Below are 13,617 nucleotides of genomic sequence, written 5' to 3' on the forward strand. Positions count from 1 at the left end.
AAGGTTGTTATATAATAAATGCATTCATGCGTGTAAAAGTCTTCCTGTGGGGTGAGCGTGCCTAGACTCAGTGAATGTCAGCTGCTGTTACGTTCCCTCTCATGGTCTCCCTAAGAGCCCTTCCCTCCTCCTATTTCAACTGTCTCCTCTAGACAGATGACCTCTAAATCTGAATGTTCAACCCGAGCTCTGGATCTTCACCTGCTTGTTGAGAGGCAGTGTGGGGCAGAGCAAAGAGCATGGGCTCGGGAGGGGCTGATGAGGGCTCAGTCCTGCTCAGCACTCACAGCTGTGGGCTTCATCAGCCCTCACCGTGACTCCATCTGAACACCTGCTCAGCCACTCATCCATAAGAGGGATGATGACACTTGCTCCTCTGGAAGCTTGGCCACGTCTGTTTCCTCTGCGGCACCAGCGTGCTCTATAATTATAACTCTCTCCATCCTCTCCCCCAACCAAAGGCAAAGTGAAGTCCTTGAGGGCAGGGGCTTTTCTTCTTGTTCTCTGCTCTGCACACTTCTAGCACAAGCTCAATATTGTTATTCATTCACTTTCTCTCCCCTGTACTCCTCTGACTTCTCAAAATCAGCACGTTCCACACCAAACAACCAACCATTTCCTCTGTAGACCCGGTCCATTAATTTTTTTTTTTTTTTTTGTGGTACGCGGGCCTCTCACTGTTGTGGCCTCTCCCGTTGCAGACCACAGGCTCCGGACGCGCAGGCTCAGCGGCCATGGCTCACGGGCCTAGCAACTCCGCGGCATGTGGGATCCTCCCGGACCGGGGCACGAACCCCTGCCCCCTGCATCGGCAGGCGGACTCTCAACCACCGCACCACCAGGGAAGCCCCCCGGTCCATTAATTTAACAAACTATTATTAAGTGCCAATAATAAGGCAAGCACAGGGCTAAGGGTTTGCATAGACATAGGATGGTGAGACCTTGTCTCATTTACAGAAGTGTTCACTGTCTCCTGAGGAGATGGATGATGACACTGGAGCACAGTATTTGCTATCACAGGAATATAGACACTCCACAGGCAGCCCCGAGCACAGAGAAGGCACAACCTTTCTGACTGTAGGAGCTGGAGAAGCCTTCTCAGAGGAGGTGACAACTGCTCCGGGTGTTGCTGAAAGAGTAGGGATTTTCAGGCAGAGAAGTTTTCCAGGGAAGAGTGTTGTCAGAGGCACAAACGAACACGGTGCATACACGGTGCATGTTTAGCTGGAATGGGAGACTTGAAGGGAGAAAATGAGACTGGAAGGCTGAGAACATTTCCCCGCATTGTAAAATGGAAAATTTTACACATACACAGAAATAGGGGAAATGGTATAAAATCCACCTCCATGTGCTTATCATCCAGCTTCAGCAATTATCACTTTAATGGCCAATCCTGTTTTATTTATATCCCTACTCACTACACTCCCATCCCATTATTTTAATGCAAATCTCAGACATTGAGTCATTTCATTCATAAATACTTCAGTATTTTGAAAAGGATATCTTTTTTCTTCTTCTTACAAATGAGTCATACTATAGTCTAACACTGCAACTTGTTTGATTTTTTTTAAAATTAATTTATTTTATTTATTTTTGGCTGCGTTGGGTCTTCACTGCTGCGCACGGGCTTTCTCTAGTTGCAGTGAGCGGGGGCTACTCTTCTTTGCGGTGTGCAGGCCACTCATTGTGGTGGCTTCTCTTGTTGCGGAGCACTGGGCTCTAGGTGTGCGGGCTTCAGTAGTTGTGGCAGGTGGGCTCAGTAGTTGTGGCTCACGGGCTCTAGAGCGCAGGCTCAATAGTTGTGGCGCACGGGCTTAGTTGCTCCACGGCATGTGGGACCTTCCGGGACCAGGGCTCGAACCCGTGTCCCCTGCATTGGCAGGCGGATTCTCAACCACTGTGCCATCAGGGAAGCCCCCAACTTGTTTGATTTTTATCCTAGCCATCTATCTGGCTACTGTACTGTATCAGGATACATAACGTTGTCTCCCTCTTTCAGGAAGCTACTTAGGGTTCCATTTGTGAATATACAATAATTAACCTCGATAGTCCCCAAATGATGGGCATTTAGGCTGTTCCCAATATCCTCACATCAAAACAAAGTTGAGAGAATACCCTTGAACATACATCTTTGTCTACCTACAGGCATATCTATGGGTTAAATTCCTGGACGTGGAATTGCTAGGACTTTGTGCACTTTGACTTCTGACAGGTGCTCTTTATTTGGCCCAGGAGGGGCTTCGAATGATACAACAAGGACGGTTTCTGTTTTCCAGGCTTGTGACATTTTGGAATCCTCTCTGTCATTCTCCATTTAATCAGCCATGTCCTACGAACTCAACTCCTCCGAGTCTGTCCACCTTCCTCCCCACTGCTGTGGTCCTGGCTCAGGCCTGATCGCTTTCTCACCAAGACAGTTGCTGCTACAAACTCAGAATGTAGTCTAATCATCTGCCAGGGCAACACATCCTAAAACGGGAACTACATCATTCTCTTGCTTAAACGCCTCTATTGGTGTCTCCCCACGTACAATATTTAAAAAAAAGAATCCAACTCCTTAGCTGCCTTTCCATGCTTTCCAGTTTGTTCCCACCTTCTCACTCATTTCTCACACACCTTTAGGCTTCAAGGAAACTGGAAGCTAGTGTCTTACTGAGGCCCCCAGCTCACCTTCTCCCTCCTGTCTCTGTTGTGGAAATCTTGCTCATCCTTTATGGTAAACTCAAACCCCACCTCTTCCATGAATCCACTCAGTGCAAGACCACTAGTTTTGAACCCAGGGTGACTTGGATTCTAATCGTGACTCTCTTGGGGAATGTCACTTAATCTTTCTGAGACTTGGATTTTTCATCTGTTAAATAAAGACAAAAATACCAACCTTGCAGAATTGTTGTGAGGATTAAGGATAATGGGCACATAGTAGGCGTTCAATAAAAGGAAATTCTCCGTATTTCCGTGGTCGCTTTGACTATCCTACCGCACTGGATTGGAGCCTCTGGTTCTACGCGGGCTGCATTTGCTTTGTGTTACACCTGGTGGTCGACAAGGCCGTCTTGACCACTAGACTGCAAGCTCGCTGTGGGCAGGGCTGGTGATTCACCCCGGACCACCTACCGCCTGGCAGAGAGCCTGCAAATAAGTGGAGAACGGGACAGATATAAACGTAGGAAAAAGATATACAGGCGGAAGGAGGGCAGACGCAAGCGCGGAGGGGCTGCAAGACAGCTTTCTGCTGGACTCTGGAGCCAACTGCAAGCGGAATCCGGGCCGGGGGTGGGGCCAGGATATGGGGGCGGGGCCTGGAGCGGACCCCCGCCCCTGTCCGTCCACTAACGCGCTCCGCTGTAGCAGTCCGCTAGCAGCGAGGTTCCTGGCGCTGCTTCCAGGCTCCTCCGCGGCGGGGTGGGTCCGGGTGCTGCTGGCGCCGAGATGCGCCCCGTGCTCGGCCTCCTCCTGGTCTTTGCCGGCTGCACCTTCGCCCTGTACTTGCTGTCGACGCGACTGCCCCGCGGGTCGACACTGGGCACAGCTAAGGAGGCTGGAGACAGGTGCGTGGCGGCGGTGACGGGGGCCGGGGTTCGGGCCAGAGGAAGGGAGCCAGGTCCGAGGATGGGGTCTGGGAATCGGATTTTCGGGTTCCTGGATCGGAGGCATCGGGGGCTGGGATTTGGGGTTCAGTTCTGGGACTGGAGATTGGGCCGCGTCTACACGGTCTTGGGCAGACCGGGTGGACGAGAGCGGGGCCTGGCCCTGTCTGGGACCTGCGTGCTGCCGGCTGCGCGGGAGTGCTGTCTGGTGCCTTTGGGGTGCTGGTTTGCGGAGGGAAACGCGGCGCCCTACCTTGGGTGGATCCTGCTGGAGCACCTCCGTTCCCGCCATTGGATCGCCTCTTCAGCGGTGTTCCCGTCGCCTTCCCAGGCCCAGCCCTGATCCCCATTTGCATCCGACCTTCGCCTCTATGTGGACCTGCAGCCCCCTTTTTTTTTAACATCTTTATTGGGGTATAATTGCTTTACAATGGTGTGTTAGTTTCTGCTTTATAACAAAGTGAATCAGTTATACATATACATATGTTCCCATATCTCTTCCCTCTTGCGTCTCCCTCCCTCCCTCCCACCCTCCCTATCCCACCCCTCCAGGTGGTCACAAAGCACCGAGCTGATCTCCCTGTGCTATGCGGCCCGCAGCCCCTTCTTAACGACTGCTCTCAGCCTCACTCCATCCACCTCCCCACTTCACTTCGCTACACTTCTGTCAGGTCTGCCCTTGGGGCTTTAAGGCATCCGGTCTTCAGGAGAAACGTTGATGGACAACTTTAAATTATTCACTAATTAATTATCTGCTGTCTTTTCTTGGCTGTCTCTGCTCTTTTCCTTTTACTCCCTGACAGGTTGAGGCAGGAGGCAGTAGAAATACCTACCGGGCTGATTTGTCGTGATAAACCATTATACTGTTTATAAAATGGAAGTGTGTCAAGGATGTTACTGATGTTTGAATATTAGGACAGCTGTTTTCAGTGACTGTATTCTTTTACTCTAGCTGGGAAGACTCTGCTGTGGGTGTCAGACATACTAAGAGAAACATTCTGATGAGAAACAGGAGGGTTTGCTTATAATTGATCATTGATGGATTCAAGAGTTGTTCAGCTGGCAGAGGCAAGGTAGCCTTTACACTGTAACCCTTGTACAGGGTTCAGAGTGCACTGAGGATCATATAGAGAGGCAGGGTGAAAAGCAGGCTCTTTGAAAGGGTTGGTTCCAAGCCTGACATATTATCAAGAAGATTATGTTTATGGTATGGACAAATATACTTTCCCAGGGAAGCTTTAATTGGCTCTTTTGTGACTGATAAAGCAGTCGTTTTACCTAGTAACTTTGGAGCACTGTGAAGTTTGAATTGTCCTTGGCCTAAAGCTTAGGGAGAGGGGGTAACTCCTAGAAAGAAAGGCAGTTTAGGACGTTTAGTACTTGCCTAGAAATTAATCCATTTGCCTCTTAAGAATAGTTCATAAAACCTGAGAGCTAAGAGGGAACTTAGTGATTATCCACCTTCAACACCTCATTTTTCCGATAAGGAAACTGAGGCTCAGGGACTAGCCTGAGATCACACAACTGGACAGTAGCAGAGTTGAGATGCTATGCCAGGTCCCTTGCTTCCAAACCAAGGCTCTTCTCCTTGCCTCTGCTGTGTTATATCAGGTCATCCATTATTCTGGCCTCCCATTAAGTGTGTGTTCCCAGCAGACCAGATGATGGTCACATTTATAAACCTACTTTGGAAAGAAGACACAACAAGTGACTTTATTAGGTATTAGGCTGATCTGGACTCTTGTTTCCATCTGCTTTTCCAAATCTCAGGTCACTGTGGTTCCCCTCGGACCTGGCCGAGCTGCGGGAACTCTCCGAGGTCCTTCAAGAGTACCGGAAGGAGCATCAGGCCTACGTGTTCCTGCTTTTCTGCAGTGCCTACCTCTACAAACAGGGCTTTGCCATCCCTGGCTCCAGCTTCCTGGTCAGTATCCTGCCCTCCTCCTGTGCCTGCCTCCCGGGAAGCCACCTTCTGTCTTTGTAGAGGGGCCCTTAGGCTGCAGATCCTACGGTCCAGAGGACAGACTACTGTGGCTATCATTTGTTGATGGCTTTCCCTGTGTCAGGCACTGTCCTAGTTGCTTTACCTGTACGACCTTATTTAATTCTCCTAAGAGCCAACAATGGGCACTTTTATCCACATTTTACAGATAAGGAAATGAATGGTGAGAAGTTAAGTAACTGTCCCAGGTGACAAGGCGAGGAGGGGGTTGGGCTGAGGTCTGAACCCACATCCGCCCAGCTCCAGAGCCTGCCTTTCCTCTCAGGTATGCTGCTTTTGTTTCTAAGGATTGGATAGGTGTGGAGCACTGTCCTTGAGACCTCTCCCCCTCCGCATGTTGGTGTTTCTTTTTTTTTTTAAATTTTTTAAATTTTTTTTTATTTTTTGTGGTACGCGGGCCTCTCACTGTTGTGGCCTCTCCCGTTGCAGAGCACAGGCTCCGGACGCGCAGGCTCAGCGGCCATGGCTCATGGGCCCAGCCGCTCCGCGGCATGTGGGATCCTCCCGGACCGGGGCACGAACCCGTGTCCCCTGCATCGGCAGGCGGACTCTGAACCACCGCGCCATCAGGGAAGCCCCTGGTGATTCTTTTAAAATCTTTTTTCTCCACTAGTCTGTGAGTTCCTTGAGGTCAGGACCTGTTCCTTATTCTCAGTCTATGTGCTTCTTTGCCTGGCCCAGGGAAGTGCCTTTATAAATGTTTGACGAACAGATGCAGGTTGTTCATGGTGATGTTAGGCTGTAGAGGATTGGGAAGTCTCCCTGTGTGGAGAGGACGAGTCATTCTGGTTGTCCGGGCGGCCCCCTGGCTCTCGGGAGCCACAGTGTTAGACCTGGGCTTGTGCTGGGGCTCTCGGATGCTTCTCATCAGTTGCCATCTCAGATGATACAGCAGAATCTGTGCTGTCCTCCCAGCAGCATTTTACGCTGGTTGGTATAAATGTATATATCTGTTATGGCTTTGGGTTTGAATCCCAGCTGTGTAACCCTGAGCAAGTCATTTAACTTCTCTAACGCTGTTTCCTCATCTGTAGAACCGGCATTCTCCTATGTAACCCCCTAGGATTGTTACATGGGAGGATTAAATGACACAGTGGGTGCAGAGGGGCTGGCACGGTGATGGTGTGCTGCCTGGCACACAGCAGCCCTCAGCACTTGTTGAATGATTGGGTGACTGAGCAGGAAGACCTGAAAGCTTCCTTCTGCCCTGCTTCTCCCTCCGGCCCCAACATTCAGCTCAGGCTGGATCCACCTAAGCAGTTTGTTAGAAACTGGAAGAAAAGCAAACACATTCTGCCAAGAGAGATGGGGGTGTGTATGGTGCTTGAGGCCAGGGACTGACTCCTGGGGCTTCCCCTGTACCTCTTTCTCTCTTGAGCTGATCCCTCTTCAGGGCGAAGAGCCAGCTGCTACCTGGAGGTGAATCCTGTCTCTGCCTCGTGTGACTCTGGGCACGATACTTAATCTTGCACCTATAGAAGGGGTGAGGATGGTATACTAAACAGGGTCGTAGTGGGGATTAAATCAGACCTGTAGTCAAGCACGTAGTAGGGGCTGAGGAGATCCCTACCTTCTCACTTCCAGGTTCCCCTTTTACTTTCTCTTTTGGATCCCATGTTTGGCAGGATGATGTCTACCAGCCAAACTGCACTTAGGAAGTATTAGTTCACTTTTCCATTTTTGTCAATCTAAGGCTTTTTTGAGTGTCAGCTAGAACTCTGGTCAACGTGGAACCCCCAGTGTTAGCATTATAGAGAAGTAATTCCTACAGGAAGGAAAGACATGAGACATTTTCTAAAGCTTATGAGGTCTTACTGAGGGAAAATTCATGGTTTGTGTTTATTTAAAGTAGCAGAAATAACTTGTGAGCTTCATTGCTGCCTCTTCCTAGGGCACCAGGGCTGGCGGGGCCTTGCACAGTCCAAGTGGCAGGCTGGGGGCTGTATACACAGATTTCCCCATTTAATTGTCTCGCCCGCTGAGGTTTTAATCTTCTTCCCAGTTTCAAAGGTGAGGAGACCGAGGCCGGGGCTGTAGTTCCCAGCTCCTTCATCACTTTTTTTCTTTTCTTTAAAAAATTTATTTATTTTTGGTTGTGTTGGGTCTTCATTGCTGCACCTGGGCTTTCTCTAGTTGCGGCGAGCGGGGGCTACTCTTCATTGCGGTGCGCGGGCTTCTCATTGTGGTGGCTTCTCTTGTTGCAGAGCACAGGCTCTAGGCGCGCAGGCTTCGGTAGTTGTGGCGCGCAGGCTTCGGTAGTTGTGGCACGCGGGTTTCAGTAGTTGTGGCTCATGGGCTCTAGAGCGCCCATGTGGGATCTTCTGGACCAGGGCTTGAACCCATGTCCCCTGCATTGGCAGGCGGATTCTTAACCACTGTGCCACCAGGGAAGCCGCTTCATCACTTTTCATTCATCTCTTTAGAGTGGGAGTTAGGTTTTCTCCAGGAAAATCACTGAAGGAGGAGGGAACCTAGGACTCTTGGGCTCCAGGACAAGATGGCTGGTAGCTGCCAGATGTTCTCATGGCAGAGGATTTGTTTTCTTTGCAGAATGTTTTAGCCGGTGCTTTGTTTGGGCCATGGCTGGGGCTTCTGCTGTGCTGTGCGCTGACCTCGGTGGGTGCCACATGCTGCTACCTGCTCTCCAGTGTTTTTGGCAAACAGCTGGTGGTCTCCTATTTTCCTGACAGAGTGGCCCTGCTGCAGAGGAAGGTAAGGCGAGGGGGTACATCTAAGTGCCGGGCCCCCAGAAAGTTACCACGTGGCCCTGAGGGGAGTAGGGGCAGAGATCTCCCACAGTGGTCCTCTGTCCTGCCTCAGGATGTCCCAGGGGTCCTGTTGATGTCTCCAGGAGACGCAGATCTGAGCTCAAATCCCAGCTCCATCACTACCAGCTCTGTGTCTTTGGGCAGGTTCCTGACTTTTCTGAGCCTGTGTCTTTGGGCAGGTTCCTGACTTTTCTGAGCCTCAGGTACCTCCACTTTAAAAATGAGGAAAAGAATCTCTGCCCTGGAATTTATAGAATATGTAAAATAAAGTATGTAGAACAGTGCCTGGCACTAACAGATTTTCAATACCTGGAGACTCTTTCTGCTTCTTAATGGCCTTGTCTTCTTTGGCTACAGGTGGAGGAGAACAGAAACAGCTTGTTTTTTTTCTTACTGTTTTTGAGACTTTTCCCCATGACGCCAAACTGGTTCTTGAACCTCTCGGCCCCAATTCTGAACATCCCCATCGTGCAGTTTTTCTTCTCTGTTCTTATCGGTAAGACGTGGTGTGTAAATTTGAGTCTCACAGTTGTCCTGGGCATGTGCCTGCCTCTGCGAGCACAGGCTCATGAAGAGCATCGAAAGGCCTTATCTAAAGTAATTGTTCCTGACTGCAGACCTACTCGGGCTTGAACATGAAAACCCATAAAAATACTTCTGGAAAAAATAGGGATTGTTCATTCTGTAACTGTATTTAATGCCTATTGTGTGCCAAGCACTGTGCCAGGCCCTGGGATTAGAAGAGTAATCTGTGTAACACACACATCTTGGCCCATAGTAAGGGCTCAGTAAAAGCAGAGTTGGAGTGAGGGGACGTGGGCAGAAGGCAAGTGGAGGCAGGGGAAGGGTCAGAGCAAGGGGCTTCCTGTTTGGCTTTGGCCCGTTTTGATTAAGATCTGCCTTAGGAAGAGCTGGTACTAGTGCGGTTCCTTCTTGCCTTTTGACAATTGTATGACCTTCAACAAGCTCCTTACCCTCATGGGCCACTTGGCCAAATGAGGGGCTAGGACTAGAGCCGTGTTTCTCTAAGTATGAGCTTTGAACCACTTCCATCTGCATGGTAAAATTGTTAACAGCCTGTAAAATCACTGACTTATTTTCTCCACACTGGAAGCAAACCACCCTCTCTAAACCTAAGGCAAGGATCTCCTCTCTTAGCCCTTCTTTAGAACATGGGAGGGAAGGCTACTCAGGGCTCTGGGTCAGACATGACAAATCTGTGGTTGAGCAGCTGCTATTAATAGGGAATTCCTGAGAGAAGTTGAGATCTTAAATTGAAGCAGAATCTACCATGGCTAATTCTGTCAGGCAGCCTTTTAGACAGCATGCCTCAGCACCTCTGTTAGCAGCCTGTAATCACCCAGGTGGCACGAGACTTGGAAAGACTCCAGGGACTGAGATTCTAGTTACCCTTCTGACAAGCTGTGTGACCTTCATGAGTCTATGATCTTGAGGCATCATCTACTAGAGGAGTGGATCAGATCATCAGGGAGTCCCAAACCAATCAGAATCTTGGGAGTGGGGGTCAGGAGAGGCTGTTAGAATGCAGGTTCCTGGGTTCTACCTCAGACCCAGGTAACCAGAATCCCTGGGGTGTTACCCGAGGATGTGGTTTTTTTTTTTTTTTTTGCGGTACGCGGGCCTCTCACTGCTGTGGCCTCTCCCGTCGCGGAGCACAGGCCCCAGACACGCAGGCTCAGCGGCCATGGCTCACGGGCCCAGCCGCTCCATGGCACGTGGGATCCTCCCGGACCGGGGCACGAACCCGCGTCTCCTGCATCGGCAGGCAGACTCTCAACCACTGCGCCACCAGGGAAGCCCTGAGGATGTGTTTTTAACAACTTCACCAGGGGTTTGTTATACAACCAGCCTCTCTAGCCACCAGTCAGACTTGTGGGATCCAGTGGATTTGATGACCTCTTACAGACAGTACAGAACATGAGTAGTACTACTGCTTCTAAGAAACCTGTTTTTATCACAGGCGTACTGTAAACCTCATAATGCTGGTGCTTCTCTTTACTTTGGCTGTTGGGCGCTCAGAACCAAATTTGGGGTCACCTCTAGCAAATGAGTGAACTTTATGCATTTTTGCTTAAGTACTAACTGTACTTTGTTTATTCTTCTCTCATTTTGTTTTATTCTCCATTCATTTTGTTTTTTCCTATTTAAAAAAATGTCTAATCTTACTGTAGTATATATATTTTGTGAACCATCTCAAGTCCTTTTGCTGAATGAGACAAATGTATGTGGGAAGTGAGGAAAGGAGGGGCAAGAGTGGAAAAGAAGGGAAAGACGTAATATGTTTAGAGGTCAGGAATTGGGCAAAAACACTACAAAACTGGAGTCACTGTTGTGAATTCCTGGTGACATTTCTGAAGGACTATTGTTCTTCATTTTCCTGCTCCCCAGTAACAGGCTCTTTCCCTTTTCTTCTTCAAGGTTTGATTCCATATAATTTCATCTGTGTGCAGACGGGCTCCATCCTGTCAACCCTGACTTCTCTGGATGCTCTTTTCTCCTGGGAAACTGCCTTTAAGCTGTTGGCCATTGCCCTGGTGGCCTTAGTTCCTGGAACCCTCATTAAAAAATTTAGTCAGAAGGACCTACATTTGAATGAAACGAGCAACGCTCATCATCTAAACAGTAGAAAGTACACCTGATCTGGATCCTTTGGTTGCCTCGTCCCTGGACTCTACTGTTTATTTATTTGTGTAATGGGCGTGGTCCTCTGAAGCCCCTCATTGTTTTTAAATTATTCTCAACAGGTGATTTAGACACTATTCTTCTGTGTGCACTGTCTTGTCATGAAGGACACTCTGTGCTCTAGAAGGTGAATTATATCAGGTTCTCAAGGCAGCCCTGATTTAGCAGGACACTCTGCAAAATGGATGGCCTCCTAGCAAATCCTGTTTGTATTTTACTGAATAACAAGGAACTCAGGCCAAGCCCTGAGCTGCTTCGGGAGAGGCTGCCGATTGCCCTTGTCCAGGGCGCCTCGTCTGCACAGTGATCAGCTGTTGTGACAGGTGTTATCCTTTTACGTCCCTCATGGACATGATTAGTGTAGATAATGACATGTGAACCCACATCACTGACACCACTCTTCATCTTGTTAGTCTCCTGAAGAGTGATCCTTCTGCACTGTTTTGCTGATGACCTACCTCTTCCATAAATCAGAGGAAACAAGCTGACAAACTGCATGGGATTTCCATGTACAGCTCAAAACCACAGTGATTGCTGTGATGCTCTTTGTGTTCAGACGCACTGATGTTACCACATATGTCACATCTCCTCTTGTTTGCATGTCCTGACAATTCAGCTGATTGCAAACAGACTATTGAATATCAGTGGAGCAAACTCTGTATGTTATGAATACTCTGGAGAAGTTCCTACCCATCTGGATGGGCAGAACCCTTGACTCACTTGAACCAAATGACTGTGAGTACATTTTCTAGTCTGTCCTTTCTGTGTGGAAATCCCTCCTCTGTCTTGCTGGGACAATGGATTCAGTACACTCCAATATCACCCAGTATACCCTCTGAATGCTTTTTTTCATTTTGTCATTTCCTGAGAATAACTGAGGGAATAATTCTATTTTATCTTTTAATTCAGGTGAATTAAGGGGAGAATTTGGTTTTGGATTAATTTGTTGTGTTGTATTTTAATGATCTGTAGCTGTCATGGCTTCCTATGGCTGCAGGATTGAATTGGCACAGACCTGTTCATGCTTCCAAGGACAGAAGGGCCTTGGCACCTAAAATGACCAGCTCTGGGATCCTGTACCCTACAGGAGTAACTCATCATTTCTTAGCAGAACTGTTGTCCCTGGGCACCATCTGCTGGGTTTTTGATTTGGCTTGGCCAAGAATCTTGCCAAGGCTTTAATGTAGACCAGTTGTTCTACATGAATTCTTGGGAATTCATGACAGAGAATGAATTTCCAAGCAGTGTTTTTTGGACATGGTATAATCCAAAAAACACAACAAGGACTTCATTTTTAAGGATGTGTTGCTTTAAAAGAAGCTTGATAACAAGAGTGGAAGTGAGGAGGAGGCCAACTGGACTTGGAGATCCGTGGCTCTTTGTGTTGTGAAGTAGGAGGAGGGAAGGGGAGACACAAGGAAGCTCTCTACACTATTGAAAGTATGGCCCTTTGCCCTTTATCCAGATCCTTGGATTGGTCTCTCTCCCATCTCCCCCGTGATTTTGCAACAATGTGCCTTATCAGTTGTGAGTTTACAGGCAAAGCAATTTCCCAAATAAATGGATATAAATATTCTGTGTGGTGTGTGTTTATACATGTTGCTAACTTTCAATTCCCATTGCCAGTGGGAATCAGGATTGGCTGAAAATCAGACAATCCAAAGTGGTGTCTTAGCTTTCTACTTTCAAGCTTCTTACCAGTTGTACACACTGGAAGCCAGATTTTCACTTTTGCCTTTTCCCTCGTATGCATACTTTATAGTAGGGTACTAATACCACAGAAGTAGCTGTAAGATGGGCAGCAGGAAAGTCGTAGGGAAGAAGAAGAGTGCCTGTCTAGGATACGACAGAATAATCACCAAGAGACGATAACCAAAGAAAATCATGGTCATCTCTTCCTTCTGTGGATGTGTCTGACGCAAGAGCCCCAGAAACCAGCTTTTCCCATCACCTATTTTTCCTGGCTGCGGGAGACCCAGTCATGTAAAGTCTTCCTTTCCCGTAAGTTCTGACAAATACTGAGACTTGTGAAGGCAGCTCTCAAACAGTACCTATAAGGAAAAGACAGGACAGAAAACAGTGAAGTACACTTTTTGTTTAATTCCATGCATTTGTTTGCTTTGATAGTCGCTCTTGTTCCCATCGCTGTACAATTGTTCAATACAAAGAGGGAGCCGGCATCAGAACCCACACAGGGAGCAGGGGAACTAACAGTACCGGAGACCTCAGAGGACACAGATGAGGGAGATCATTCTGAGACTTGACTACAAAAAAAGTTAATTTGCTCCAAATTGAAAGGAACTCAAATTATTGCAATCAAGAATCAAAGTGGGTCGTCCCACTTCCAGACTCCGAGAAGTGGTCGCTCGAGGTAGTGAGCTACCCGGGCGATGCGGTCAATAAGGGACATCTTCCTATTAGCCTGCGCCTTCTGGTGGGGTTCCCTCTGGTCTGCAACCACGGGAGGACCCTGTGTGTCTGGTCACTGGGCAGCAGCCTGGGGCCAGGAGCCAGCGTGCCCCTGAGTGCTGTGAAGTGGCTCTAGCGAGTAGGCCTG

General features: G+C 48.6%; 1 protein-coding gene across 1 annotated transcript; it reads left to right on the top strand.

Moving 5' to 3' along the window:
* The first annotated feature begins 3,426 nt into the window (after positions 1 to 3,426).
* On the top strand, positions 3,427 to 12,619 carry TMEM41A (transmembrane protein 41A). The gene is made up of 5 exons (XM_082839656.1): positions 3,427 to 3,548; positions 5,358 to 5,511; positions 8,140 to 8,301; positions 8,715 to 8,853; positions 10,797 to 12,619. The coding sequence occupies exons 1-5, from the start codon at positions 3,430 to 3,432 to the stop codon at positions 11,015 to 11,017; spliced, it is 795 nt and encodes a 264-aa protein (XP_082695782.1). The 5' UTR covers positions 3,427 to 3,429; the 3' UTR covers positions 11,018 to 12,619.
* The last annotated feature ends 998 nt before the right edge of the window (positions 12,620 to 13,617 follow it).

This window comes from Leucopleurus acutus, assembly GCF_964270905.1.
Source record: "Leucopleurus acutus genome assembly, chromosome: 5".
NCBI classification, from domain to species: Eukaryota; Metazoa; Chordata; class Mammalia; order Artiodactyla; family Delphinidae; genus Leucopleurus; species Leucopleurus acutus.